Here is a 27,459-nt window from a genome sequence, read left to right on the forward strand (position 1 = left end):
TGCAATTACAGCTTATCGCCATAGGTGCTGCCAAAGAGCAAAATGGGATAGATATTTATTGATCCCAAAAAATGGGAATTTACAGTGTTACAGCAGCAAGATATCAGACACACAGCACACATACAGAATATACATGAAATAACAGGATAGAATACAAGAACAAATATTTAAAATGTAATACAAGTATTGTAACCTTAATGTGGCTAGACAATGATTCAGTAGGCTGGCTAACTTTTTAGTCTTTATTTCTTGTGAAAAACTTGTGTCAGATTAATTACAAAGCCAAACTAAGACCAGTCTAACACTACAGTCTGAAAGATCTTTGTGAAACCGTCTCCTGAAGTAAACTTCCAAGCCTGAGAGTCGGAATGAACAGAGCTGTGTGGCATCTCGTCATAACGGTCAACTTGCTTTCTCGCCTTCCTACATAACGTGTCTGAGCATGGCTTTCCCATCCCACCTTGCCATTCTCAGATTCTTTCGCCGTCACTGGAATGGCAGCAACAATGTCTGCTTATCAGTTAAAAATAAATGGAAATAGTAGGCAAAGGTCTTTGAAAATGAGCAGGACTCCTAATTTGTAAGTCAAAAGGAGACGCCTGCAAAAGTGAGAAAATGCTGGAAAGTCGTGACTAGATTTCTCTATTCAGGTGAAACCCAGGCTTGTTGTAACATTTCAGAGAGGGCTCGGCCTCTCGTGTCATTGTTTGTCACATTCCAGCTCTGCTATTGAACCTGAACAATAAAGAGTCACTCTGCTGACTTTGTAGTTTATGTATAACGAGCAGCATGCATGCACCTAGACATGACGACGTTTTCATATTTTTGGCCTTGTGGGTCAGAGCTAAGTTTGCATAGCCTCTCCCCACACACCATCCCTTTTGTCAAATATACACAGACTAAGAAACCTGCTACACTCCCAGTGATGCCTTTTGTCTTTCCCAATTATCAGCTGCAAACTATGTCTGTGCTCAAGTTCAAATGAACCCATTACATCTGGAAATGACTAATTATTTATCATATGATGTTGCTTTAGTGTCATAATCACAGTACTGATGGACAACCTCACACTCCAAACAGTGAAGCAGAATAGAAGAAATCCTAGAAAAGTGTTACAGGTATGACACACACAACGCCACCAATCAAGCTGAACAAAGGCAGTTTAAAGGGTAATAGTGTTGCAACAGGCAGGGGAGAGGCCAGATTTAGAGAGAGAGAGTGGAGAGGTGAACTCTGGGTTATGAGCTTGTGCTTATTAACTATTTTTTTACAGCTCTGAAGGATTGTGAACAAGTGTGAGCAGGATAGAGACTCTTCTGTCTAACCAGTTTGTCGGTTTTTTTCTTATCTTGCAAGAAAGACAGAGCGGGTAGTATAGAGTCAAGCTTTTGGATTTGTAACACACAAAGGGGGATTGTTGTGGATTAATTATCTTTTGCTGAAGGACACAGTCGTTGGCTCAGTTTTGTTTGATCACTGTTTTTGCTGGGTTAGGTTTAGGGTTAGGAGATTGTGCAGAAACTCAGGAAGGATCTCACTGGACATATTTGCAGAGAAGGATGAGCAGTTTTCTGTACTTCATCCTCCCAGCTCTGGGTGGATACACTCTCACCTCGGTGTACCTGCTGAAGAACCCCCACATTCTCCACAGGAGGAAACGCACTGCTTTTTACTGCACACACATCTCACACAGAGGAGGTAAGGGGGTGACTGCCAGTCAGGTGCAGTCCATACTTTACTGGAAAGGAGCCAAGGAGATAGTTGGAGGGATGTTGGCAATTTAGGGTCCGAGCATTAAAGTGTGAGGAACCTATAGCTTTCATAAAGATTATTATTGTATTTTTGACAGGTTTGTGATAATCGAAAACTCACGACAATTGGCACACAACGTCAGACCTGGCGAAAATTGCAATGTTCTGTAGTGATTGGTTCGGGCATGGCCAGCGGGCTCCATTACCCTCCTAAACCCACTACAGGGTTAGGATAAAGTTCCTTTGATGTTCACAAAATTGGTGGAAGCATTGCTCTTATTTTTACGAACATGTTAAAAAAATTTTTTGTGTGTTTTCACTTTTGCATTTTTGAGGCCCTTAATAAAATGGAAAATTCACGAACATTAGCGCAAACATCAAAACCTGTGAGCATTGCGATACAGCGATTTGGTTCATGCGTATGTACTGGGCTCCATAGCGCCCCCTAATGAGAGGAAGGCTTTAATTTGGATATACTTGATACCCATACATGAAATTGACATAATATGGTCTACACATGATATACAGCAACATGACTTATAATTAGTGTGTTCTCTAGCGCCACACAGTGGACAGAGGAAGTGGTACAAAATGTGCAATAAGTCTTTTCCAGTGCCATGCACTCCACCCACGAAATGTCTAACTCGTGCGTGCGATGTCAGACGGAAATGCACAGCAGCATCAACCAGCATCCCGCCAGTACCGTTACCCCTAGTCTCGCTTTACCAGACCATCCGCATGCTGTGGAGCGGAGGAGGGTCTGGCTACTCCACATAGCATTCGGGGATGGGAGAAAAACGTGCTCTGGTTTATTGGCATTTCTTTAAACCAATCAGAATCGTCATGGGCGGCGCTAAGCTCCGCACGGAGCCGCTGTAAAATTGTTGTGCGAGAGAAAACTCAGATTGGACAGATAGTCTAGGTAGCTGTGTCAATTTACCCTGACTCAACCATAGTCCTCAGAAATCCACTGGAGTTAAAAATTTCAACACACAGAAAACGGAAGGAAACGGACATCGCCGAAAATACATGCATCCGGCGGAATTTTCTGCGGCACGTCAAGGATATAGCCTATGTTACCCCCAACGTCAGGGGACGTGCGAGGGCCCGTTCCTCGCTGTTTGTAGCTTTAATTACGTATTTTAAAGGCTCATTTAATTCACTCATTGTGCATCCCTGGAGACATATTGTTGTTAACGTGCAACAAATAACTCAAATGAAGATGTAAAAGTCAAGAAACACTACAAGGAGCGTGTTGATAAGAGAATACAAACATCTGGTTGCCAACATCATCATGTGCTGCAATAAAGAGCCAGGCAATTTCAGTGGCTCAGTGTGTCTACTTAAATATTTTGCAAATATTTTAATGACTTCATTTGTCTATGATTTTGTTCTATTGTTTTTTTTGTTTTTTTTTACCCTAACTCCTCTATTTGTCACCAGGATGTGGAGAGAGGATAGAGAGCACAATGGATGCGTTCACAAAGTGAGTACCAAACTCAAGCTGCTGCTCTCAGAATTTTTTTCAGATTTGGAAATCTATCTGCAAAAATATAGACTTACTGCTACAACTTAAATCCTATATTTAAGATATTAAAGGTCCTATGACATACTGCTTTTTTGGATGCTTCTATATAGGCCTTAGTGGTCCCCTAATACTGTATCTGAAGTCTCTTTCCCGAAATTCTGCCTTGGTGCAGAATTACGGCCGCTACGAGCCAGTCCCACAATGAGCTTTCCTTTCCTTTCCTGAGGTCGTGCCATTTCTGTGTCTGTAGCTATTGAGGAGGAGAGGGGGGGGGGAAGGTGGAGGGTGGGGGTGTGGCCTTGACCAACTGTCATGCTTTGCTCATTTGCAAGCAATGATGTCTCTCTCTTTCTCATGGGCGGGCCAAATTATCTGGGCGGGCAAAGCAGAGAAAGGGGAGGTAACCTTTCCCCTTATGACGACATAAAGGGAAGATTCCAGATTGGCCCATCTGAGCTTTCATTTTCTCAAAGGCAGAGCAGGATACCCAGGGCTCGGTTTACACCTATCACCATTTCTAGCCACTGGGGGACCATAGGCAGGCTGGGGGAACGCATATTAATGTTAAAAAACCTCATAAAGTGAAATTTTCATGCCATGGGACCTTTAAAGATGCTGAAAGTCTGGACTGCCTAAAGATGCACTCATGTACTGTATACAGTGTTTACAAGATTTGTGATTCATGAAAAAGTAGTAAATATGCAACACTTTGTGCTGTCCTTTGTTGTTTGCTGTGTTAATTGTCTTACGATCTATTAGGATTAGACATTTTAGTTTCTTGTACAGCATTTTAAGAGATGGGTGCATGTCGTCTCTCAAGTTTAAAGAGCTGGAAGAGGAGGCGTGCCGTGAACCGAAGCTCTCTCCCTGTGCAGGTAACAAATGCATGTATTCTCATCCTTCCTCCATGTGTACTTCTGTCTGCAGTGCGGTGGAGCAAGGCACACAGATGCTGGAGATGGACTGTCACTTGACACGCGACGGACATGTGGTTGTGTCACATGATGAGAATCTCCTGAGGCAGACCGGCCACGATGTCACCGTCTCATCACTCAATCTACAGGTGGGAGGACAGCTCCTACAGGACTGTTGGCTAGGACAAAGGTCATACTGAGGCAGAAGCTCCGGCCAAGCGGTGGTTTTCTGTATTATTGTTTTAGCCCACCATGTTGGCCTGAAAGGCGTTTGATTCTCATCTTGCGCTGAAAGCCGTATAATAAGCAATTACATTTACATGTCAAAAAAATAAATCCCTCTGTGTTTTAAGTTAGTTATCTGCTCCAGTTTAACAATGTGCAAATAGCTGCATGCAAAGCCAAATACTCACTTTAAGCTTACCCATGATGCCTTGGAACCACGTCTCACACAGCAGGATTTCTAAATTAGCGAATTACTTTATCAAAACCTGCATCTTTTGCATCTAAAACTACATCTTTTACTTCAGTGTGTTTTTTCAGTGCAGTTTGCCTCTTAACTTTTGTTATAAACACACTTCTGTCGTGTTTTACCAGATTAAAACACAAAAAGCTACAGACCGCCATTATCCCAAGCCAACAATAATAACTTAAATAAAAATCCAGCTCCTCTGGCACCACCTACAGCCTGGAGTGCGATTTTCAAAAATCCACAGCTCCCTGTTCAGATGCACCAATCAGGGCCAGAGGGGGTGTCTAACTGTGTGTCAGTCATTGCTCATGCACACGCATTCATTCTCCCTTGTGGGGGGAGGGGCTTAGCATACCATTTGGGCTTTAGCGGAAAAGGGGGGAAGGACTGAGTTGTCGATGTTCAAATTTTTTGGCTAAATCCTGGATCTTCCCAATCCTACCTACAGCACCTTTAAGTATTGGATAACTTTCAAGTGAAAGTTTGACTTTGCATTCAGCTTTGTCGGCGTGCAGCAACTCCACATTAAACCGAGAATAGCCCAAGATGGAAACATATTTCTTTCATGGTAATCACAAGTAATATCATAATATAACTTTATATTATAACTTCCTCCTTACCTCTGCTGTTTTAAAACTCTTTTAGGATTTGCCTCTGTATAAAGAGAGACTAGAGGTGACATTTTATGCAGGTGAGTTCACCCTCTCATTATCTTATTCTCAATCATTAACAAAAAGCCACTCTATGGTCAGTAGTGTGTTAGTCAGTATGTGTTGTAACCCTTATTTTCACCCCTCCCTCCTCCAGGTCGCTACAGCAGCGGTCCAGACAGGAAGTTCAGTCTGCTGGAGGATGTGTTCAGGAAATTCCCTAAGTTGCCTGTCAGCGTTGAGATCAAAGAAAACAACAAGCAGCTGATGGAAAAGGTACAGTACGTACACCTAAAAAACACATGATATGAGAGAATCTCCAAATATGAAACTGCGTTCATGCTTTTGTGATGCTCAGCAAATATCAAGTCAAATGTCGAGATTATCCCTGGTATATTACCGCTGTTTGTCTTTGTCTGCTGCTTATTTTCATGAGCAATGTGCCTGCACTTTAGACTTCATGTTGCTTTTAAACTCCAACATGTAAATGTGGTCTCTTTTGAAGCCAACATATCCTGCCTATGAGCATTTTTTACCTCAAAATGTCGGCTGATACACCTTCATATCTCATTATTCCTTCACCGCCTTCCAGTGGTGGAAGAAGTATTCAGATCCTTTACTTAAGTAAAAGATACCACACTGTAAAAAAAAATATTCTGTTACAAGTAAAAGTAAAAATGTAACTTAAGTAAAAGTAAGTAAGTATCATCAGGAAAATGTACTTAAAGGAGTAGGCCTACTTAATGCAGAAAAATCCTCCCATTTTAGAAACTGTAAATGATCACAACAGTTCTGTGTTTAATCGGCTAATCATTTCAGCTGGCCTTGTAGGCCGTTATATTGTTGGGTAGTTAAATTTATAATAAAACATGTACTGTATGTGCTTTGTGTGCAAACATCTTAATTTGTAAAGTAACTAGTAACTCAAGCTGTCAGATTAATGTAGTGGAGTAAAAAGTACAATATTTCTCTCTGAAATGTAGCGGAGTAGAAATAGAAAGTGGCATTGAAAGAAAAGACTCAAGTAAAGTACAAGTACCTGAAATTTGTACCTAAATGCAATACTTGAGTAAATGTACTTAGTTACATTCCGCCTTCACATTTCATCTGTAACCCTCCCTTGTCCATGTGTAGGTGTCAGACTTGGTTAGATGCTACAACAGGGAGGAGATCACTGTCTGGGCCTCTGTGGACTCCGCCATTATGATGGAATGCCGCAGAACGGTACATAGACCACCTGGGGGAGACAAAGTTACTTGCAGTGCAGCATTTACTACATACTATACATTTACTACATACTACATACTATCAATTCACAGCCAATATCACATTTTTGTGTTGCTCGACCTAAATAGCTGGAATTAAACTGTAAACTGTCTCTGTGTTGGCACTCTCTCTCTCTCTCTCTCTCTCTCTCTCTCTCTCTCTCTCTGTCTGTCTCTTTGCTTCCTTGTAGAACGACTCCATGCCGTACAGTTTCACTATGAACCGAGGTCTCCTGCTTCTGCTTCTCTTCTACAGCGGCCTGCTGCCCTTTGTGCCCCTGGGAGAGAGTTTACTGCAGTTCTACCTGCCGCGCGTCATCAACAGGTGGCACTCAAGCCAAGGAGTGTTTGTCTCTGCATGTTAATTTATGTGTTATTAAACCGCAAAATCCTTCCTCTCTCTCTGCTCAGGCTACACCACCGCTGTCTTTATGTCCATGCCCTGTGTTTTGTGTATATCTAACAGCTGCATCCCACATGTTATTCTGAGTTTTTAGATACTTGGCTGCAGGCCATGCTAGTCATTCATCTGGTTTTACCTTCTGAGATTTTTCTGATGTTTGGTGTAGGATAAATTTGTCACCGTACAGATGTGTTTATTGTTTCTTTCTCTGTCTCTGTGTGCTGAAGGACGTACATTCCTGAGGAGGGCATCCTGAGGAACAAGCTGGTCATCTCTTTGTTAGAAAAGTGAGTGAAGTTTTCACTGCAGGCTCTCTACAACTGACTTTGTTCTCAAATGGTCACAAACATGTCTGAGAAGGAAAACAAATCTGAGAGTATTACATCCACAGTAAATGGGGTGATGCCTCTATGTAGATTTACAGCATTACAATAATGCCGTTTATATAGTAATAATTATGTTTTACTGCTGATTTTGTAAACAGAGTTATTCATATATTCATTTATGCTGTCATTCCAGAGTAACTATGAGGAAGAGTCTTTTTAAACACCTCGTAGCCCGTGGAATTCAGGTACAAAACCACACATGCACCTAAAAGCAGAGTTAGTTTAGGTGCATTACAGGAAATGCATAGAAAGTTTAGTTAAGACCATTTACAATAAACTGTAAAATGCATTTAACTTCCTACATCCTACAGCTGGAGATTTAGATCATAGATATATCAGTGAAAGGAAAACCCTCAAATCATAATTCCTGGATGCCAAAACGAGAAGGAAAAGTAGACTTTTGTGATCTTGTAACTGCATCATAATTTAACGAAAGCACTTAATGGTTTAAACGACACTACACTTCAGCATTTCAGTTGAGACAAACAGTAACGCTCAAACAGCCAATGTGAGTGTCTTTGGATGCATCACCTCTGTCCTGATGTGAGTAATCTCTGCTGGGATGGAGTCACCCCCACCGTCAGGCCATGAGTGCTCACTGAATAGTTTGGGCATGAAAACAATTGAAGTCATATGTCGTGGTCAAGCCAGTTGCTAAGGGCCTCCAGGCATTTGAATGCTTATGAGTAACTGTGAGGTAGTGACTAAGAAAAGCTCTTCACCTCATCATGCATATTAAAAACAGAGTGATGAGATCTCCGGAAGAGGAGGAGCTCCACACTCCAGGAGAACGTGGGCTTGTGTGAATACTGGAATATTGTGAGACAATCATCTGTGATACATCATGATATATGTGTAATGAAGAAGCCTAAAATAGATGTTAGTTTCTCGGATAACAAGGAATCTAAAAAGTAAAGTATAGTACAACACTGAAGGAAATCACAATGCTGCTGCCATGGCATTGATAATCAATTATTTGTCTACACTGCAGTCTCAACAAGTGCTCCTTGATGCACCAAGGTCTCACTTTATGCTGATGTCTGCTGTATTTTGGCTGTCACATGAGACAACTGCTACTCTCCAGATGTATGGGGTTGGTGTTGTATTGATGGTCAAGTCACATACTGTAGCTCAAAACTGCAGGAAGGATGGCAGAGAAACAGGACACTGACTCATTTTAACTTGACTCCTTGTTGTGTTAGCATTGGCTTTACTCCCCATTTATTTAAAAAAAAAAAAAAAAATGTGATCAAAAATGTTTTAAGTATGTTTTTTTGAGCTGTTTGGTCTCTAGGACCCTGAACAGATCATTACATCTAACATAGCTGTGGTTGCAGGTGCATTTGTTTGTGTGCAATGAAGATGAAGACATAAAGGCTGCATTTGAAGTCGGGGCCACAGGGGTAATGAGTGACTATCCGGCTCTTCTGTCAAGCTACCTCTGCAGAAATAGAAGTCAGGATTGACCCCAAACACAACCTCACAATTCATAACCGGCAGCTTTCTTATGGATGAAAAAGTGTGAAGAAGTGTGAAAACCGTTTCTTCCACCGTGACAAGATTAGACGACGAGTTGTTGGTCGAACTATAAAACACCATGCAGTGGGAATAAAATTATTATTAAATTCTTTAATCTGAATCCTGAATGATAGAATTAACTGCAATCGTGTCATTTGTACTGCCTCCACCCACATTCTGTCAGACACAGCCCAGAGTTTAAAGAAACAGTGATTTTTCTCAGCAACAAATCTAACAGTGCTTTTAGTAGTGCACTGGGCCGGAGTACAAAAAGGTGACAAATTAGTAGTGATGGCCAAATGAAGCTTCGTGAACCAGTTTCTCTTTTTTCTGAGCCCACTAGATGGGGCTCTCTCTTCAACAAAGGGTTGAAAACACACTGAATTACCATTCCTTTAACCTTTTTCTTTGAACAGAGAGTGCCATCTAGTGAGCTCAGAAAATAAAGAAAATGGTTCACGAAGCTTCATTTGACCATCACTACAAATTAGACTGACAGAGTGTAACAAAATATACAGTTATGTTGTAAGAGAAGATAATTATTATGTGTATGTCAATGGGAAAACTTCTTATTGACGTTGCCTTATGGTTTATGTGCATACGGTATAGTGTGTTGTGCATTAATTTACTGTATATTGTTAAGTGTGACCTGAGGAATGTGCAGGTACGTGTGGAGGAGGAGTAGGAGAGAGGGGAAAGAACATAAAGAAATACATAACAATTTGAGGAAAACAGAAATAAAAAAAAAAACATTTTAAAAAAGAAGACAAAGTGGTGAAAAATAAATATATATATACGGATACGGAACACATACATACATACTGAAACTCAGGTTACGGGGTGCCAGCGGGGTCACTACTACTTTTTTTCTTTTCCTTGTATTTAGTTTTCTTATCTTCATCTTTTGGGTGCCATTGTGTTGGGCCAACCCCAGACCTAGGAGGGAGCTGGTCCAATACAGGTCACTCCCAGCTTCCCAAATTGGGCTACCTCCAAACCCTCTGGGACTGAGTGTGTGTAATGGAGGAAGTGTCCTGTAGCTTCTAAGCCTCCCTGTTTTTTTTTTTTTAAGGGTTGCCAATTTGATGTGTCTTATTATTCCAATAATATTTGGTGATGATGACCTCTAATGATTGAATCCAGGTGACGGTGTGTTGAATTGGTAAGAAATCATTTATTTTAGGGAGCATTATCAGTAGCTATTCTGCCTGCAACATATCAGTAAGCAGTTTTAGACTGACTGACTGACTGACTACGTAAGCAATGCAACCAGTGTGTATGGGCTGCTGAACGTTGATCTGTAGTGGAAAGATAGTAGGTTTGGTCCAGTTTATACAACAATTGGAAACTTTGATGATTCTCCGAAACCAAATGTATCTAATGTGGCAAATAGAAATTTCCAAAGTATCTAAACAAAAGCTTTTTCTGCATCAAGGAACACAAAGGGGCATTCTGTTTTCTGGAGAGATACATAATGTATTAAACTGAACAGTTTGTTGGTAGTGCAGCATTTTGTTTTATTTCAGTTGTCATTTTGTTAAAAAAAAGTAGTGCTTGGATTGAGCAGTGTAGCTGGAGTAAATATTTAACCAGCTGGACCATGTCACCTGACAACTCATGATAAGAGAGTAAACCCGACTGTTTTGACTGTGTCTGATGTTATTTGTTTGTACATAATTTGATTGGTTTGAATAAGTGCTGAACTTTAGAAATAAAGTATCTGCAAAAATCCACTTGGGTGTATGCTTTTATATTCTTTTGTGTGGTATTAAGATGATAAGAACACACACGTGGGTTGGAAATAAAAGCAAAGAAAATGTACACTTATTGGTACGACAAATATATCCATATAGGTGAGAACAGTGTTATATAGTATAGTAATAATATAGTAAATAATATAGTAATAATATAGTATCTAGGCTGTATTGTGCATCTGTGTTAAATACAGTCACTCAGCCACATATATTATACAGCCACATATAAACAGGGGGTTAACATGTGCAGTTAGCCTCACCTGTGTTGTTTTCCCAGGCTACGGTCAAAGTCCGGCCACACCACTGTGATAATATCAACCGGCCTGTTGGTGAAACAAAGGCTGTCCTTTTCAGAACTGCTTGGCTGTGCTTTGAAGTGTGACAAGAGGGTTAATGGAATATAAGTGGATCAGTGCTGACTGAGGTTTTAAATACAGTAGAAGTAATAAGCAAAGACTTCAATAAGTGACCCAGCAGAGAAATAAGGCTCTCGTGATCACACAGCCAGGGTAGTAGCTATCATTGCGCACAAGCAAAAATGCCAAACTTCAAATCTGAATATTGTTGTTTTTCTTAATTTTCTGTGACTGAATATTTTGGGGTTTTAGACTGTTGGTCAGAAAGAAAGAAAAACAAGACGTGAAGATTTCATGCACTTGTGATGGAGATTTTCTTACATTGTATAGACCAAATAATTTAAGGGAATAATCAACAGATTAATAAATAATGAAAATAATCATTAACCACCCTGCTTTTCAAACAACATTTCGATCATTATGATGGGAGACACATTTACAGACAATATAGTTCAAGGGTTAAATTAATTAAAAAAATAAATAATTCAATAATAATTGAATACAATGTGAACTGTTTGGATTATTTTTGGATTGTGAGAATCTTTTGCAGTGTTTTAGGATTGATGGTGCTGTGCTGGAAGAATTTGGACCCCCTGGCTACAACATAACACACATTTAAGAGTAAAGCAAAACAGCTTTGAGACAGCATTGCAAATAAATCAAGAAATCACAACTACCCATCCTTTCTGTCCAAGGATATCAAAGATTTCCTGAATTTTGTCACATGACCGCAAATACGTGTTCCTTACATAGTGTAATTTTGATCCGTTTGCAGCCAGTCTGAAAGGACTTTTATCCCAAAATCCGCCAGCAGGATAATAACCCTCTAACAGCATTTATAAGACTGTACCAACAATCAACTGATAGCCATAAATGGCTCATGTGAAGTCGAATATGATTGGCTGACCCACATTCTAGACGTCACCCGCCGCCTCTCATTGGTCGACGGGGATTTGTTTTGCACTCTTCAGACTTCCTCCTCTGCGTGTTTTCATAATAAACCACATTTTTCTCCCGCCGGAGCCGCCGCACTGTTATCCTGTCAGCCTGCCAGCATTGTCGGAATTCAGCTCCTGTTTTAACAAAGGCCGTGTATGAAGTTTGAAAGCGGGTTCAGATTCAAAGAAGACACGCGGGTAAACGGGCTCCGCTGCAACAACCAGAGGCTGTCTCTGTTGTCTTTATTGTCCAAGCCTTTAGCGCGTGGTCGACTGTTGGACCGAGCCGACGTGCCGACCACATACCTGCTTTAATTAGATGTTTTTCAGCCGTCAGTCACATTGATACGCTGTAAAGACTGCGAGGAGCTTCGGGATTATCAGGTGAGTCGACAGACACCGAGGGATATCCTGCAATGCGCATCTGAGCTGCTGTTAGCTGCTCTGTGTTGTGACCAGTGCGGAGCTAGCTAACACGCAAACTAGGTCCGAGCTAGTGACCGATTTCTCCTGCATCCGTATCAGGCCGTCTGTGTTATTATTTAGCCACTGACTGACTTTAGTGACAGACTGCCACCAGTGTTGCATAAATGGCGCAGCACACGGCGCAGGGGCTTGAATGTGGGTTAACTGATTGCATAAAGAGGCGAGGATTGTTTGTGCAAACAGTTGTAAACCAGGAAGCAAGCTGCCTGGTCCTAACCATAGACTGTTAACAGTCTGTGGTCCTAACCTATCAGCCAGCATGAGTCTCTCAACTTTGATTATTTGTAACCGTACAGGTTTTTTTCAGATGTTCGTTTGACTAGCTATATTTCAGTCACTGCACAGTGACAATAACACGATACATGATTACAGAGTAGAAGATTAACGTTGCATCAAATTGAAATAATAAAATATAGTGCAAGTACCTCAGAATTGTACTTCAGTACAGTACTTGAGTAAATGTACTTAGTTGCATTTCACCACTGTCATACCTTCTGTTAATACTCACTTCACTTCACACACACACACATATATATATATATAATTATTATTATTGTTTTTTGGGGCATTTTGATAGGACAGTTGTAGACAGGAAAGGGGGGAGAGAGAGGGAAAAGACGTGCAGCAATGGGCCGCAGCTTGGAATCGATCCCTGGGCCGCTGATAGCTAAAAGATGGAATCAAAATGAAAATCCTTAATTCACACGTATGGTTAACCAGTGGGTCGTAGGAGTCCTAGTATGAATAACACTAAACTCCCATCCTGCTTCCTCCTTTCCTTTTCCTCATCAGACATGGTGAAGCTGACAAAAGCCAAGACGTTCCAGGCATACCTGGACTCCTGCCACCGTCGCTACAGCTGTGTGCACTGCCGTGCCCATCTGGCCAACCATGACGATCTCATCTCCAAGGTTCATATACTGCCACTCTTTTTGTTGTTGTTGTTGTTAATAATCATTTCAGGTGGCTCATAACAACGCCTCATGGTTCTCCCATAGTTTAGAAAGTAGCAAAACTGGAAAAACTGGACTGACCTAAAACAAATAATATATCTCCCAAAGTTAGAAGACGTTTAAAAAAAACAATTAATATATCCTGTTGTGTTTGATGATCTTTATGTCAAGTGGACACATGTAGCACTAAAATCTTATTTAATTTTTCCTCCATGTGTCTTAGTCTTTCCAAGGCAGTCAGGGCCGGGCCTACCTCTTCAACTCTGTGTGAGTATTTAAATTTTTTGATTTTGCTACACACATTGAATATAGGAAAGTGGCTATATATATATATTTCATTCATCGCAGTTTAAACATTTTATTCCTTTGTATTTAACCTGTATTTTGTTACCAAAACTTTTCTGAATAGATTAGTGACCCAAGGACTCTTTGTTTAAAAGCAATAGTCTAGTTCTCTTTGAAACCAAATTCCCAGTTTCACACATTTGCACAAACCACATTGTCAACCGATAATCTGATCTGCTCTCGGGTGAACCTTGAAGTTCACTTTAGTGGCGCTTGTCCTTGGTTAGTGGGTCAGAAATACACAGGCTTTAACCCTAAAACGGGAGCGCCTTAAATAACTCAAGCACTTAATCTCGAACTTCAAGGTTTAAATTGAATAGATGCTGATCTGTTTCTGAGTTTCTCTTCTGAATGGTTTCATGGAAAGTCATCCTCCAGTTTAATTCCTGTGAAGCCCCTCTGTGAATCTGCTGTTTGAGAATACTGCATTTGGTTTCAGGGTGAATGTCGGCTGTGGTCCTGCGGAGGAGAGGCTACTGCTCACAGGACTACACGCTGTCGCCGACATCTACTGTGAAAACTGCCACACCACGCTGGGCTGGAAATATGTAAGTACGACCATTTGTGAATAAAATGCTGGCTTGTTCAAAGGAGAGCCGCTTAAATGTTGGATGAAAGGGGTTAACACTGTTCCCACCACAGATACCTGGTGTAGGTTTTGATTTACAGTTCAGTGGCAGATTTCACCCGTTGATGGCACCCCAGTAACATTAGCAGGAGATATAGCAGGTGATCCAATCCGTGTCCTGCTTTACTTACAGTATATCCCCTAAGTGTGTTTACATTCTTTCATCCACTTTGTGATTTCGAGTGATGGTAAGCTACGCACATACCTATTAAACTGCAGTTACATCCAGGTGATTGAGAACAGAGAAGGAGCTGTACAGAAGGTTTGCTCTGGAGATGGCTTTGCTAGATGTGTGTTACTGAAAGGCAGAAGATCACAGAGTTTTTTTACTTTCTTAATGTTGACTATCAACAATCTCCACCGGTACCAGCATTTTGTTAGAGAAAACACAACCAGCCCAACCTGGCCAGTCCCAGTTCCTGCGCGGCCCACATGCTATCTTTGTAGGCGCTGTAGCCCTCATTTGTAATCACATTTTTGAGTTGCGTTGTAGCTACAGAAGTTACATGAAGTAGAGCAGGAAGCTACAGCATAGCCTCTTAACCCACAAGTATAAATACAGCTTTACTCATTTTATGATGTTATGGCAGAGTATAGAAATTCCCATGAGGAAATAGTGTAATAATGCTTAGTTTTAAATGTCAGAGATGTGAAGCACACATTGCCACAGCTCTTTTTCTCATACTGTAATATGCAACAATGTTTTGTAGAAAAAAAATGCAAAGGATCATTTAGCTAAAAAAATAAATAGTCTATTAAGTTTAAACACTGCTTTGAAATTTGGAGTCTGCATATCCTTCTTATGAAACCAGTACTGGATACTACATAAGCATGGTGTAAGTCTGGTTTGAGCTATAGTTTAATCTTTTTAATAACCCTTATGTACCTCCCTTCTGCAGGAGCAAGCCTTTGAGCTGAGTCAGAAGTACAAGGAGGGGAAGTTTATCATTGAGCTGTCCCACATGATAAAGGACAACGGCTGGGACTGAGAGGGAAACCTCCCATCTTTCTTCATGACTTTTTCAAAAGTTGCATCCCCTCCACTTAAAGGGGTTCCAGTGTAGCCTCCTCATCCCGTGTACGAGCCATCGCTGTGCCACACTTTCACTTCGTACGGCTTCGCCAACAATAGCATGTGATGCCTTTTATCTTTTTCTGTTCTTCATGTTTTTCCAGCGACCACAACAACACATTTGCTGATATTGCTATCCCAATTGCTAGTTGTGCTGGGACATGGACTGAATGAGTGCAGGGTTTGTGTGTGTGTGTGTGTGTGTGAAAGACTGGGAGATGTAGTCACACAGGCACGTGTGCATGTTGGATTTTAAATAGGATTGGGCATTGAGAACCGGTTACAACTTGGAATCGTTTCTAAAATTACGATTCCAGTGGAATCGTTGTTTTATTGGCATCGTTTGGAACATTTGGCGCAAGAGCCCGTACTTCCAGGCGCTTGTTGTGTTGCAGCCATGGAGCACAGTAAGCAGCGCTCTAAACTGTGGCTTTATTTTACATTGAAAAAGCCCCGTAAAACTGTAAACCACCTCAAAATAAAAGGTTTCTCTTTTCTGTTAAATAAGCATGTGAGCCATTTCAACTCAAAGTATCGGAATCAAGAATCGATAAGAACCGAAATCAAAAGGAAGAATCTGAATTGGAAGCAGAATTGTTAAAATCAAAACGATGCCCAACCCTAATTTTAAAGTGTGCGTTTTGAGTGATGACCGCTAATCAGTCTCGCTCTGTGGGGGCGAGGCCAGTGCAAGTCAAATAATCTGACCGTTTTACACATCAGATGCAGGTATTTGGGACTTTAAGGTGCACATTTAGACATATCTGGCCCAAACTGAGTAAAGTGTATAGGCCTGTTCAACCCATAGATCATTTTTGAGTGATGAAAGGGTATGGGAATGCAGTGTCGCCGGGTCTTGTCATTTTTATCAGTAAAATTCACGTTTTTTTTAATGTTAAAATCAGTAACGCTTGTTCATATTTTAAAGGCAATCAGGATGTTGAATTGGTGATATTAAAGCCTGAAAAAGTCTCCTGCAAGGTGTGTGTGTGTGTGTGTGTGTGTGTGTGTGTGTGTGTGTGTGTGTGTGTGTGTGTGTGTGTGTGTGTGTGTGTGTGTGTGTGTGTGTGTGTGTGTGTGTGTGTGTGTGTGTGTGTGTGTGTGTGTGTGTGTGTGTGTGTGTGTGTGTGTGTGTGTGTGTGTGTGTGTGTGTGTGTGTGTGTGTGTGTGTGTGTTGCACAGTTGGGATATCTTCACTTTTACTTAATGCTGATGAGATCTATCCCCTATGTGTTTGTGTATATCCTAACATGAAGCTGCCCATGCAGATACATTTACTCAATGGTGTTAGAGCAAAGTGTTATAGGATTATGTAGCATATTTATGGTGATTTTTAATGTCTGCTTCTTTCATTAAAGTGTATTATTTTAACCTAATCTTTCATTAAAATACAGTGTATCTGTAACCTGTGTTCAGTTTTCTTTTACTTGAGATGTGTATGTAATCTGGCCTCTAATTCCCACACACACATACTTGAGTTATTAAAATAAATAAATGCTACACAGATGCAACACAACATGCAAGTCTGGTATCAACTTGAGAACTGATAATTCTTTTTTTTTTTTTTTACTGAGCATTACCTGATGCATGTAGCGTAATGGTGTTGGAACAAACTATTCCGAAGGTCACAATTTCAGTTTGTAATTTGTAAGGGAAACATTTATCTATTTATTATATCATTTAGCGCATGTTAGCAAAGCTCTCATTTACAGGGAGGAACAAATTCAACAGGATGCCCTGACTGGTCTGTAAATCAACCAGCAGATGGTGATGTAGGTACTGTTAGATTATACTGTAGGTACATTGGTACCACAGTATGGTTGTGTAGACACCCTGCTGGTTACATGATGCTACTGGAAACACACTTACAAAACTAATTACACACACACAAAGTGTCTGAACTCACACACTTCCACAAGACTCTTTTATAACACAGCCTATAATTTGTTTTATTTCCATTTTTTTATATACACTACCGGTCAAAAGTTTGGGGTTACTTAGAAATTTCCATTCCACTCCATTATAGACAGAATACCAGCTGAGATCAGTTGCATTGTTTTTTTTAACCAGGGCAGCAGTTTTCAGATTACATTATGCAATTATGCTTACATAATTGCAAAAGGGTTCTCCAATGTTTTCTCAGTTAGCCTTTTAAAATGATATCAGATTTGTAAACAGAATGTGCCTTTGGAACATTGGATGAGTGGTTGCTGATAATGGGCAATGTAGATATTGCATTAAAGTGCCCATATTATGAAATAATCACTTTTTATTTGGGGTGTTATTTTGTGTATGCTGTTTTGAGTGAGATACGGTTTCTGAATGTGTTCAGTCTCCGGGTGAGCTGTTCAAAATCGGCAGGGCCGTCTACGTCATTGGCCGAAACATTTGGTGAGTGCTAACCACTTTAGCTAATACCACATCAGCTAGATGTTTCTCCAACTTCGGTCAGTACAAAGCAGGATTAGCCAGGAGACTTCTTCTAAACGAGGGCGCACTTCCAACTTTGCGTGGAGTACCTGCAAAACAGGGACATGTAAGTAGTTCTATAGTGTTATAGCAGTGTTTTGCCATTGAGAACGAGGTGGCTAACTGCTAGCAGCGCTAGTTTCTAGCTAGTAGTCCTTACCCAGCTACTGCACATGTGCGACTCCCAACAAAGATCGGATAGAAGTGTGATGCCTCACTCTGTAGTGTAAACAGAGAGCTCAACACACAGGGTGAAAAGAGGAGCTGCAGCAATGTGCAGTACAACAAAAACATAGTGTTTTTTGAAAATTAAACCATATAGCCTAAAGCTATTCTGGTACAACCTTAAAATACAATTATGAACCTGAAGATGAGCATAATATGGCCACTTTAAAGATCAGCCACTTCTTTCTACAACCCTTTGCAATTATGTAAGCACATAATCTTTTCAATGTAATCTGAAAACTGCTGCCCTGATTAAAAAAAACAATGCAACTGATCTCAGCTGGTATTCTGTCTGTAATGGAGTGGAATGGAAATTTCTAAGTGACCCCAAACTTTTGACCGATGTAAGTTATTGTGATTATTTAACTTCTTTATTTAAACATCTTGCTCTTATCAGTATGTGTGGCGGTCATGTTCTCAGATGTATTGTGATGAACCAACATGTTCTACAGACGTTTTTTTTTAACTTTTGTATTTGATAATGTGGGAACATTTTGATTAAATATTTTTTTTTAAACAATTTTATTTCCTTACATTTGTAAACAGACGCACGCTGGCGTTATGTCGCAGCACAAGACGGCGTTCAGACACATGTGGAGCCGCACAGAACTGCAGTTTGGAAAAGTTATATTAAAGTGCTCATATTATGCTCATTTTTTTAGAGGTTGTACCAGAATAGGTTTACATGGTTTAATTTTCTAATATTTTTGTTGTACTGCACATTGCTGCAGCTCCTCTTTTCACCCTGTGTGTTGAGCTCTCTGTTTTAGCTACAGAGTGAGACATCTCACTTCTGTTCCATCTTTGTTGGGACTCGTAGGTACGAGTCCCAACACGTAGGTAAGGACTACTAGCCAGTCAGAAGCAGAGTATGAGGGCGTGTCCTGACAGTACCTAGGTAAGGACTACTAGCCAGTCAGAAGCAGAGTATGAGGGCGTGTCCTGACAGTACCTAGGTAAGGACTACTAGCCAGTCAGAAGCAGAGTATGAGGGCGTGTCCTGACAGTACCTAGGTAAGGACTACTAGCCAGTCAGAAGCAGAGTATGAGGGCGTGCCCTGACAGTAGCTAGGTAAGGACTACTAGCCAGTCAGAAGCAGAGTATGAGGGCGTGTCCTGACAGTACCTAAGGACTACTAGCCAGTCAGAAGCAGAAGAAGTATCACCAGGAACATGTATTAAGTATTAAAAGTAAAAGTACTTGTGGCCGGGTTGGCTCGGTGGGTGGAAAAAGTAAAAGTACTCAATGTTTCTGATTGGAGAATCCTCCCATTTTAGAAACTCTGAGTAGAAGTGGAATGAAAAGAAATGACTCAAGTAAAGTACAAGTAGGCCTACCTCAACATTTGGACTGAAGTACAGTACTGGAGTAAATCTACTTAGTTACATTCCATTGCGGTTTAAAAGAGTGATCAAACATCCTTGGTTAATGCTGATCAGTTACACCTGTGATGAACACGAATGTTTGCGTCTAACCAATAAGAAAGGAGCTCTTGTGACTCTCGACCAATCGGATTCCGAGGCTCGTTCTCGCCTTTAACTCGAGTATAAAACGCCTCGCTTAAGCCTGGATACAGCGTTTCAGCACTCCTAACAGCGCAGCGGTGCGGTAGAGTCAGTCTTTCTCCTTATTTCATCCCTCTATCTCAGCGAGAGGAAACATGGTGAGTACGGAATATATGCCTGTAAAAAAATTAAAAAAAATTTTTTTTTTTAAATCCTCGCCACTGTCGCACCAAATGTTTGCTCTTGGTGGGGGTTGTTGGGTCTTCGTAAATTATAGTGGTGTGACGGAATAATCTCTTTAACCAGGCCCACAGTCACTACACTAATAAATAGCAGTTAAACAACGTTTTATGGGAATGTTACGTTTAAGTTGTGCTAAGAAGTGTAGTTAAAGTTGTTGGTGGTACCTGTCTAATGGATAAGGCAGATATCCATAACACATTTCTGTCATAGGCTACTTGCAGCTAGGCATGGGCCGGCTACCGGTAGACAGCGGTACAAAAGTCTAGTTTCAAAACTACTATTTAGCCTATACGTCCTATATGTTCCAGAAAGTGCAGTTTAAAATTCCCTCTCCCTGCCAGCGTGCAGTGTGTTTGAAAATAAGTGTTCAATAGAAGGTGTTTTTACCCAGGCATTTCAAAGGAATAAATCTGTAAAGCTATTGCATATACTGTAAAGCTATTGCATATACTGTAAAACCGAGACATTTTTGCTGAAGGTTATCATACCGGCCTATGCCTGCTTGCCGTAGTGCAGTGTGCAAACTGGTAAAAAAAAAAAAAGTAGCCTAGTTGTAACCTATATTGTCTATGGTTGTAACTGTATAAAAGTAGTCTTGTAACGTTCCTCTGTACCCCCCCCCCATATTTGTTAAAGTCAAAACGTGTCAAACATCCTGAGTATTTATTTTAGGTGCTGCAGAGACGTCCCAGCCTGCAAATTGTATCCTAAAGACTACTCTTGTACAGATCCTTGCTAAAATCTCACTATAATTTTAAGAACTATACAAAAATGATCACTTGTTCAATATCGTGAATCATATCGCAAGATCAATTAGCTTATCTTCGTATCGTGCAGCTCTAATAACCAGCTATTTGTCTGAATAAACGGATTAAATTTTAGACCGTAAATGTGCAGCATGTGTCGGTGATTTGGTCCTGATGTGTTATCTGCTTCTTTACAGAAGAGTCCTTTTTTCAGGTTTGTTTTTGGTCTCTTCCTTTTTAGATTTGAGTTGTCTTTAACATTTGGTCATCCTCTTACTAGACTGGTTGAAGGCTATAGATGTCTGGCAATGTAACTAAGTAGTTACTTAAATATTGAGGTACTTGAGTATTTTCATTCTACTTTCTAACTACTCTGCTACATTTCAGAGAGAAATGGTGTACATTTTACGCTATTACATTAATCTGACTTTTTTTTTTTCTAAATGAAACGAGCCAACAATATAACTGCCTAGAAGTCCAGCTGAAATGATTAGACCATTAAACAACTGTTTGGATCCTTTTACTTTTTCTAAAATGGGAGCATTTTTCTTTACTTTTAATACTTTAACTACATTTTCCTGATGATGCTTGCAGACTTTTACTAAGTAACATTTTCAATGCAGGACTTTAACTGTGTGATCTTAGTACTTTTACTGAAGTAAAGGATCTGAAAACTTCTTCCACCGCTGCTGGTAAATCTCAATGTTCTGTCTTCCTCCAGCGTGAGTGTATCTCGGTGCACGTTGGCCAAGCCGGTGTACAGATTGGCAATGCCTGCTGGGAGCTTTACTGCCTGGAGCACGGGATCCAGCCGGACGGACGGATGCTCGGGGACAAGACCCTCGGAGGAGGAGACGACTCCTTTACCACCTTCTTCAGTGAGACCGGTGCTGGGAAGCACAGCCCCAGGGCCATTTTTGTGGACCTGGAACCCACTGTCATTGGTAAACGCATTAAATATATAGATGCTAAAGTTTTTTTTCCTGTGTATTACAAGCCTAAGCCACTCAATTATTTTAAAATCTATTTTCACCCTATGAGGACCAAAGATGCACTGGCACATGCAAAATGATATTTGACCAAAACTCCTTCTCAAAAAGCAATATTACAAAATTGTCATTCTGACGTTTTATTTTTCTGTTTTAATCATAACTTAAGACTTTGGTTAACTTGTTTCATTCACCGAAACAATTCATACAACCCTTGTTTTCTTTTCAGAAAGAAGTTTGAATTTCAAAAAGCGACCATCAGCGTTAGTGCTAAATTATCACTTTACACATCGCTCTGGGAAATGTGGGCGTCACTATACAGAAAGCTGAGTTCTGTATATTTTGATATGAAACGCACAGGGATCAGTTGTCTACAAATACAAAAAATACGACCGAGCATTAGTGCCACATCAAGGTGGAAATAATAATTTTATTTTGCATTTCGAGAATTAAGTCGAAATGGCGAGAATAAAGTCAACCTGACGAGAATAACTACCATTTCGAGAATGTCAAAGTTGAAATGACGAGCATAAATTCAACACTTATCACATTAGAGCGACTGTCCGCCATGCCAGCTGCCATGTAGGCAACCTCATATGGGTTACATCCTTGTGTGGTTTTTCCTTCTGAACGACGCAATTTTCAGCACAATCTCTTCAAAGTCCTAATGCTTATCACCATACTGTATTCATGTGCTGAAAGAGAATTTCCGTTACTAAAACCGATTCTGAAGTATTCTTAAAGTGTAGGTTAACCACCACAATCAATTAATATGTAAATAAAGTGCTCAATATGTATGTATTTAAACATTTTGGTCTTAAAATGTGTTAAAATAACATTTTATTAGAGTTTCTTCAAAGGTAGCCAGTTTTTTACAGTAACTGGGTGATGTCATAAGAGGGAGTAGCAACCCATAGCAGGTACATAAGACAGGCCAACAACGGGACAATTTTATCCATTTTCGCCATCTTATTCATCACTAAATTCACTTCTGAGAACGTTTCAGGCGAGAAATTAACTGTTTAGATTTCAAATATAGGCAGTCTTCCTAAAACTGTTGCTGAATTGACAATTTGCTTCAAAGTTTTCGGAGTTGAGAAGCTCCATAGAGTAACGCGACAACCAGCAGCGCCTGCCGCTGGCTCATCGCTCGGACAGTCTCGCTCGGACACACCGCTGTAAACCGGAGGTCTCTCAGACCGCTCTCGTAAATAAGAGGCTTTTATTTTGCCGTTGACTGATCGTTTGTTCAAATATCGCAACACACGTCCATCATAAGATTAACGAACCTGTGGTTAACTGTCTTTTCGGAGTTAAACTCAACAAGCACCTGACAACCTCGCTGGCACACACACACACACACACACACACACACACACACACACACACACACACACACACACACACACACACACACACACAAAACACACACACACACACACACACACACACGAGGAGAGAGTGGGTCACAGAGGCAGCAGTAAAATCAGCCCACTTCGTAGCCACAAACCTCACCCAGACACGAATCAGCTGTTTGTCCTGGTAGACCCTCTGCCCTGTTTCTGATGTACTTGTACATCCCGCAAAAACACAATAGTTTATCATTTTTGTTAGGTCTCCAATATAACGGCTAGCCTACTAGCCGTTAGACTAGCTAACGTTAACTCTAGTCTTGGAGTTCCTCTTATGACGTCACACCCCGCCTAGTAGAAGGGAGGGGAGTGCTTAAAACCACTGTAAAAAAATACCAACTTTTCATATTATATTCAGCATTTTGTTATAAAAAGCCATACAAAACAATGGTGGGTGGCTCTAATCTTTATGTTTTAATAAGCACATTGCTTAACTTCATGAAAAATTTAACCTGCAATTTACACTTTAAGTGACTTGTGATCTGTCTCCAGATGAGGTGCGCACCGGGACTTACCGCCAGCTGTTCCACCCCGAGCAGCTGATCACCGGCAAAGAGGACGCTGCCAACAACTACGCCCGCGGACACTACACAATCGGCAAAGAGATCATCGACATGGTGCTGGACAGGATCCGAAAACTGGTGGGCACCTTGATATCGAGATGGAGCTATTGATACTCTTTAAATAAAATGCATTCCACCACTGCAGTGAGATTTAACTAGTACATTTACTCCAGTACTGTAGTAGAGTCCAAATGTTGAGGTACTTTGAGTTTGCCACTTTCTACTTCTACTCTGCTACATTTAAGAGAAATATTGTACTTTTTACTCTACTACATTAATCTGACAGCTTTAGTTACTTTACACACTAAGATTTCTGCACACAACGCATGTAGTTTATAAACTGTTTTATTCTAAATACAGCTGAAATGATTAGACCATTAAAATACACAACTGTTTGGATTCTTTACACTTTCTAAAATGGGAGAATATTTCTTTACTTTTAATACTTTAACTAAATTTTTCCTGATACTTTCATTAAAGGATCTGGGGGTTTCTTCCGGTTGCTCAGATTTCCTCCGACCATAGAGACGTGCTTGCTAGGTAACTGGTACTACAGTTGAAAATGAGCAATCGGTCTTACTCTGGTGAATTTACAAAAATGTTGTGATGTGCATTGTCCCGCCATCGTCTCCATCTCTGTCCCCAGGCGGACCAGTGCACCGGCCTTCAGGGCTTCCTGGTTTTCCACAGCTTCGGCGGTGGCACCGGCTCCGGTTTCACCTCCCTGCTGATGGAGCGTCTGTCTGTGGACTACGGCAAGAAGTCCAAGCTGGAGTTCTCGGTCTACCCAGCTCCCCAGGTGTCCACGGCCGTGGTGGAGCCGTACAACGCCATCCTGACCACCCACACCACGCTGGAGCACTCGGACTGTTCCTTCATGGTGGACAACGAGGCCATCTACGACATCTGCCGCAGGAACCTGGACATCGAGCGCCCGTCTTACACCAACCTGAACCGGCTCATCAGCCAGATCGTGTCCTCGGTCACCGCCTCCCTTCGTTTCGATGGTGCCCTCAACGTCGACCTGACAGAGTTCCAGACCAACTTGGTGCCGTATCCCCGTATCCACTTCCCCCTGGCCACCTACGCCCCGGTCATCTCGGCCGAGAAGGCTTACCACGAGCAGCTCTCGGTGTCTGAAATCACAAACGCCTGCTTCGAGCCGGCCAACCAGCTGGTGAAATGCGACCCTCGCCACGGCAAATACATGGCCTGCTGCCTCTTGTATCGCGGTGACGTGGTGCCCAAAGACGTGAACGCCGCCATCGCCACCATCAAGACAAAGCGCTCCATCCAGTTTGTGGACTGGTGCCCCACTGGTTTCAAGGTGGGCATCAACTACCAGCCGCCCACCGTGGTTCCCGGCGGGGACCTGGCCAAGGTGCAGCGGGCCGTGTGCATGCTGAGCAACACCACCGCCATCGCAGAGGCCTGGGCTCGCCTCGACCACAAGTTCGATCTGATGTACGCCAAGCGGGCCTTCGTCCACTGGTACGTGGGCGAGGGGATGGAGGAGGGAGAGTTCTCGGAGGCCAGAGAAGATATGGCGGCGCTGGAGAAGGATTACGAAGAGGTCGGAGCCGATAGTGTGGGAGAGGAGGATGACGGAGAGGAGTATTAAGCAGGCATCGGTTTATGGATGTCCAAATAAAGCTTTTGTACAATGCACGATTGTTTGCTCTCTTTAATACAGTACTTCCACAGGGAGGTGCGCACACTATACTATAAGCCACTGTTACAAGTTTAACATGGCTTGTTATAAAGTTTAGGTGCAGCACCTCGGCCAAGTTAATGTAACGAAGACTTCTTCTAAGGACTTCTTTAGCAAGTTTGTCCACAACAAATGACTCAAACGCTGCCAAATGTATGTACAGTCAAGATAATCATTTTGAGTGAAATTTAAGTAATGCAAAAGTGACCTTTAACTGAGTGGGCTCATAACACATTTTGCACCACACAACAGTTGGATTGCTGCAATATTAAAATGATTCACACTTGTTTCAGGTTTTTAAAACAGGCAGCAAAATGAGTAATTTTAGTATCTTTCGAAAAAGTCAAAGCATATCCTTTTTCTGTGAGAACGTGATTGTTATGCTTTCAGCAGGAACAGGTCACATGATTGAGCTCTGACCAGAAGGACTAGCTTTTCTTTATGATATGCAGCAGAGAGGCTGCTGACAGTCACGTGTGTGTGCGCACATGTTCTGCTTTGCTTTTACTTTAATCGCTGTATGAGATTTGAGTACATTCTCATGAGACAATTGAACTACGTTTGTACTTAAAGAGGCCTTACTGAGTGACAAGCAGTGAGACATTTTACACAAGTAGTATGGAGGGATATTCATTTGAATGTTTTCTTCTTTAATCCAATTATGTTATTGTGTCTGCCTCACGGCATGGCACATTTTACAAGTAGTGTAGGTCTTTCACCCCCAGTAGAATATACTGGGGAAGTGTTAAAGTGCTGTCCAGTTTTGGGGCTGTGGTACCGTGTAGACTACAACATCAACTGGATAATATAAGAAATTAAATGGAGTTGACCAGACCCCATCTGAGAATTTATAAAAAATAAAATTAAAAAAATCCCTCATTGGCCCTGTGCAGGAGTTGGACCTGGAGTGACCTCAAACCTTAGCTTTTCTTGTCAAGCAAGTTTCAGTGAACCACTTCACTAAGGCAAATCCTGCTCATTTCATCTGATGCTGTAGAGTGTAATAAGTAATGTGGTCACGCTTATTGGAATCGGGGAATAAATCTGCTGTAGATGAGGACTAATTCAAAATCAAGATTTTGATTTCCATAAATCATGTTTTATTCATAACTCTTGTGGGATGATTTACAATGTATATCTGTTTTTTAAATTAGTCCAACATTCATTTGGCTGATCATAACACTGGTTGAGCAGGTGAGGATGTATAGTGCCTTGCTCCAGGACACTTCAACAACACAACTGTGGTTAAGATCAGAGCAGACCGCACTCCAATTCCAGTGTTTATGTGCTGCCGTTTTTGGCAGAGGCCATTCCTCAACGTGCAAACTTGCAACGCAGTTCAAATCTAAAAGAAGTAAAAACACATTTCTGGAGTAATATTCTGGAAGATAAGTGATGCAACTTTAAAGTGTTTTGCTGTAATCTTTCAGTTTAATTATACTGAATGTTTTTTGAATGTATAAGAAGTCTTTATAATTTATAAATGCAATATACAGTATCCCCTTTTATGATCTGTGTTTTAATCTGTTCTGTTATCTGCCGTTTTTTATTCTGTAAAGCGCTTTGCTTGTTGAGAAAAGTGCTATATGTTTATTATTATTAAAATGCAAACTATACATGATTATGTTCAAGGAGATGGATTATTAAAGGCTAAGACAAATATCGTGACATGTTGGTCTTGTACAAAAAACATCCTTCAAACCAAAACTGGTCTCAGGATATAAACCTCAATAGAATTAATAGATTGAGGTTTATATCCTGAGACCAGTCTATGTAGATTGCAAACTTTGATAACCATCAAGACTCACTGAGAGATGCTGTGAGAGAAATATACATTTTAGGAAACTAAATTGTTTAAAGAAGGTAAATAGGATCTAAAAAATGTAATAGAGAAAATCTGCCCATAAGAAGCTTATAAATGTTCTGAGGCGATATGTCCTTTTAGCTGACATTAGATTTTACATTGTCACCTTGACAAAGGCAGCTCCAGGATGTGTCTCCAGGTCACTCAATAAAGGTAGAACTAGTTTGTTTGACTCGTAAAAAGAGTAATGTTAATTTAAATTGACCTAACAGATTATTCCATAGTGAAAACAATATACAACCCTGCTGTATACGAGGATGGATACATATGTTGGTTATGCACTCTATTACTGTGCTTTCTTGCGTCTCTTTA

The 27,459-nt window shown here is 41.0% G+C and overlaps 3 protein-coding genes across 3 annotated transcripts; all 3 read left to right on the forward strand.

Moving 5' to 3' along the window:
- Window positions 1–872: 872 nt before the first annotated feature.
- gdpd3a (glycerophosphodiester phosphodiesterase domain containing 3a) lies at window positions 873–9,240 on the forward strand. The gene is made up of 10 exons (XM_039825209.1): window positions 873–1,698; window positions 3,195–3,237; window positions 4,207–4,342; window positions 5,311–5,356; window positions 5,473–5,591; window positions 6,450–6,539; window positions 6,772–6,905; window positions 7,211–7,270; window positions 7,503–7,554; window positions 8,707–9,240. The coding sequence occupies exons 1-10, from the start codon at window positions 1,560–1,562 to the stop codon at window positions 8,833–8,835; spliced, it is 948 nt and encodes a 315-aa protein (XP_039681143.1). The 5' UTR covers window positions 873–1,559; the 3' UTR covers window positions 8,836–9,240.
- A 2,694-nt stretch (window positions 9,241–11,934) lies between these two features.
- On the forward strand, window positions 11,935–15,623 carry ypel3 (yippee-like 3). Its single transcript, XM_039825210.1, has 5 exons — window positions 11,935–12,319; window positions 13,214–13,332; window positions 13,598–13,641; window positions 14,159–14,267; window positions 15,247–15,623. The coding sequence occupies exons 2-5, from the start codon at window positions 13,216–13,218 to the stop codon at window positions 15,334–15,336; spliced, it is 360 nt and encodes a 119-aa protein (XP_039681144.1). The 5' UTR covers window positions 11,935–12,319; window positions 13,214–13,215; the 3' UTR covers window positions 15,337–15,623.
- Window positions 15,624–19,655: 4,032 nt separating this feature from the next.
- Window positions 19,656–25,240, forward strand: LOC120574773 (tubulin alpha-1C chain-like). The gene is made up of 4 exons (XM_039825211.1): window positions 19,656–19,777; window positions 21,330–21,552; window positions 23,502–23,650; window positions 24,219–25,240. Exons 1-4 carry the CDS (start codon window positions 19,775–19,777, stop codon window positions 25,191–25,193), a joined length of 1,350 nt encoding a protein of 449 aa, XP_039681145.1. The 5' UTR covers window positions 19,656–19,774; the 3' UTR covers window positions 25,194–25,240.
- Window positions 25,241–27,459: the final 2,219 nt, after the last annotated feature.

The sequence above is a fragment of the Perca fluviatilis genome, chromosome 15 (genome assembly GCF_010015445.1).
Source record: "Perca fluviatilis chromosome 15, GENO_Pfluv_1.0, whole genome shotgun sequence".
NCBI classification, from domain to species: Eukaryota; Metazoa; Chordata; class Actinopteri; order Perciformes; family Percidae; genus Perca; species Perca fluviatilis.

Excerpts from the sequence above, each read along its gene's own strand:
- gdpd3a (XM_039825209.1), top strand. The coding sequence starts at position 1,560 with ATGAGCAGTTTTCTGTACTTCATCCTCCCAGCTCTGGGTGGATACACT. Across the intron at positions 6,540-6,771 it reads TGATGGAATGCCGCAGAACG|AACGACTCCATGCCGTACAG; the intron begins GTACATAGACCA and ends GCTTCCTTGTAG. Across the intron at positions 7,271-7,502 it reads GTCATCTCTTTGTTAGAAAA|AGTAACTATGAGGAAGAGTC; the intron begins GTGAGTGAAGTT and ends CTGTCATTCCAG.
- LOC120574773 (XM_039825211.1), top strand. Across the intron at positions 21,553-23,501 it reads CCTGGAACCCACTGTCATTG|ATGAGGTGCGCACCGGGACT; the intron begins GTAAACGCATTA and ends ATCTGTCTCCAG. Across the intron at positions 23,651-24,218 it reads TGGACAGGATCCGAAAACTG|GCGGACCAGTGCACCGGCCT; the intron begins GTGGGCACCTTG and ends CTCTGTCCCCAG.
- ypel3 (XM_039825210.1), top strand. The coding sequence starts at position 13,216 with ATGGTGAAGCTGACAAAAGCCAAGACGTTCCAGGCATACCTGGACTCC. Across the intron at positions 13,333-13,597 it reads ATGACGATCTCATCTCCAAG|TCTTTCCAAGGCAGTCAGGG; the intron begins GTTCATATACTG and ends CATGTGTCTTAG. Across the intron at positions 13,642-14,158 it reads GCCTACCTCTTCAACTCTGT|GGTGAATGTCGGCTGTGGTC; the intron begins GTGAGTATTTAA and ends ATTTGGTTTCAG.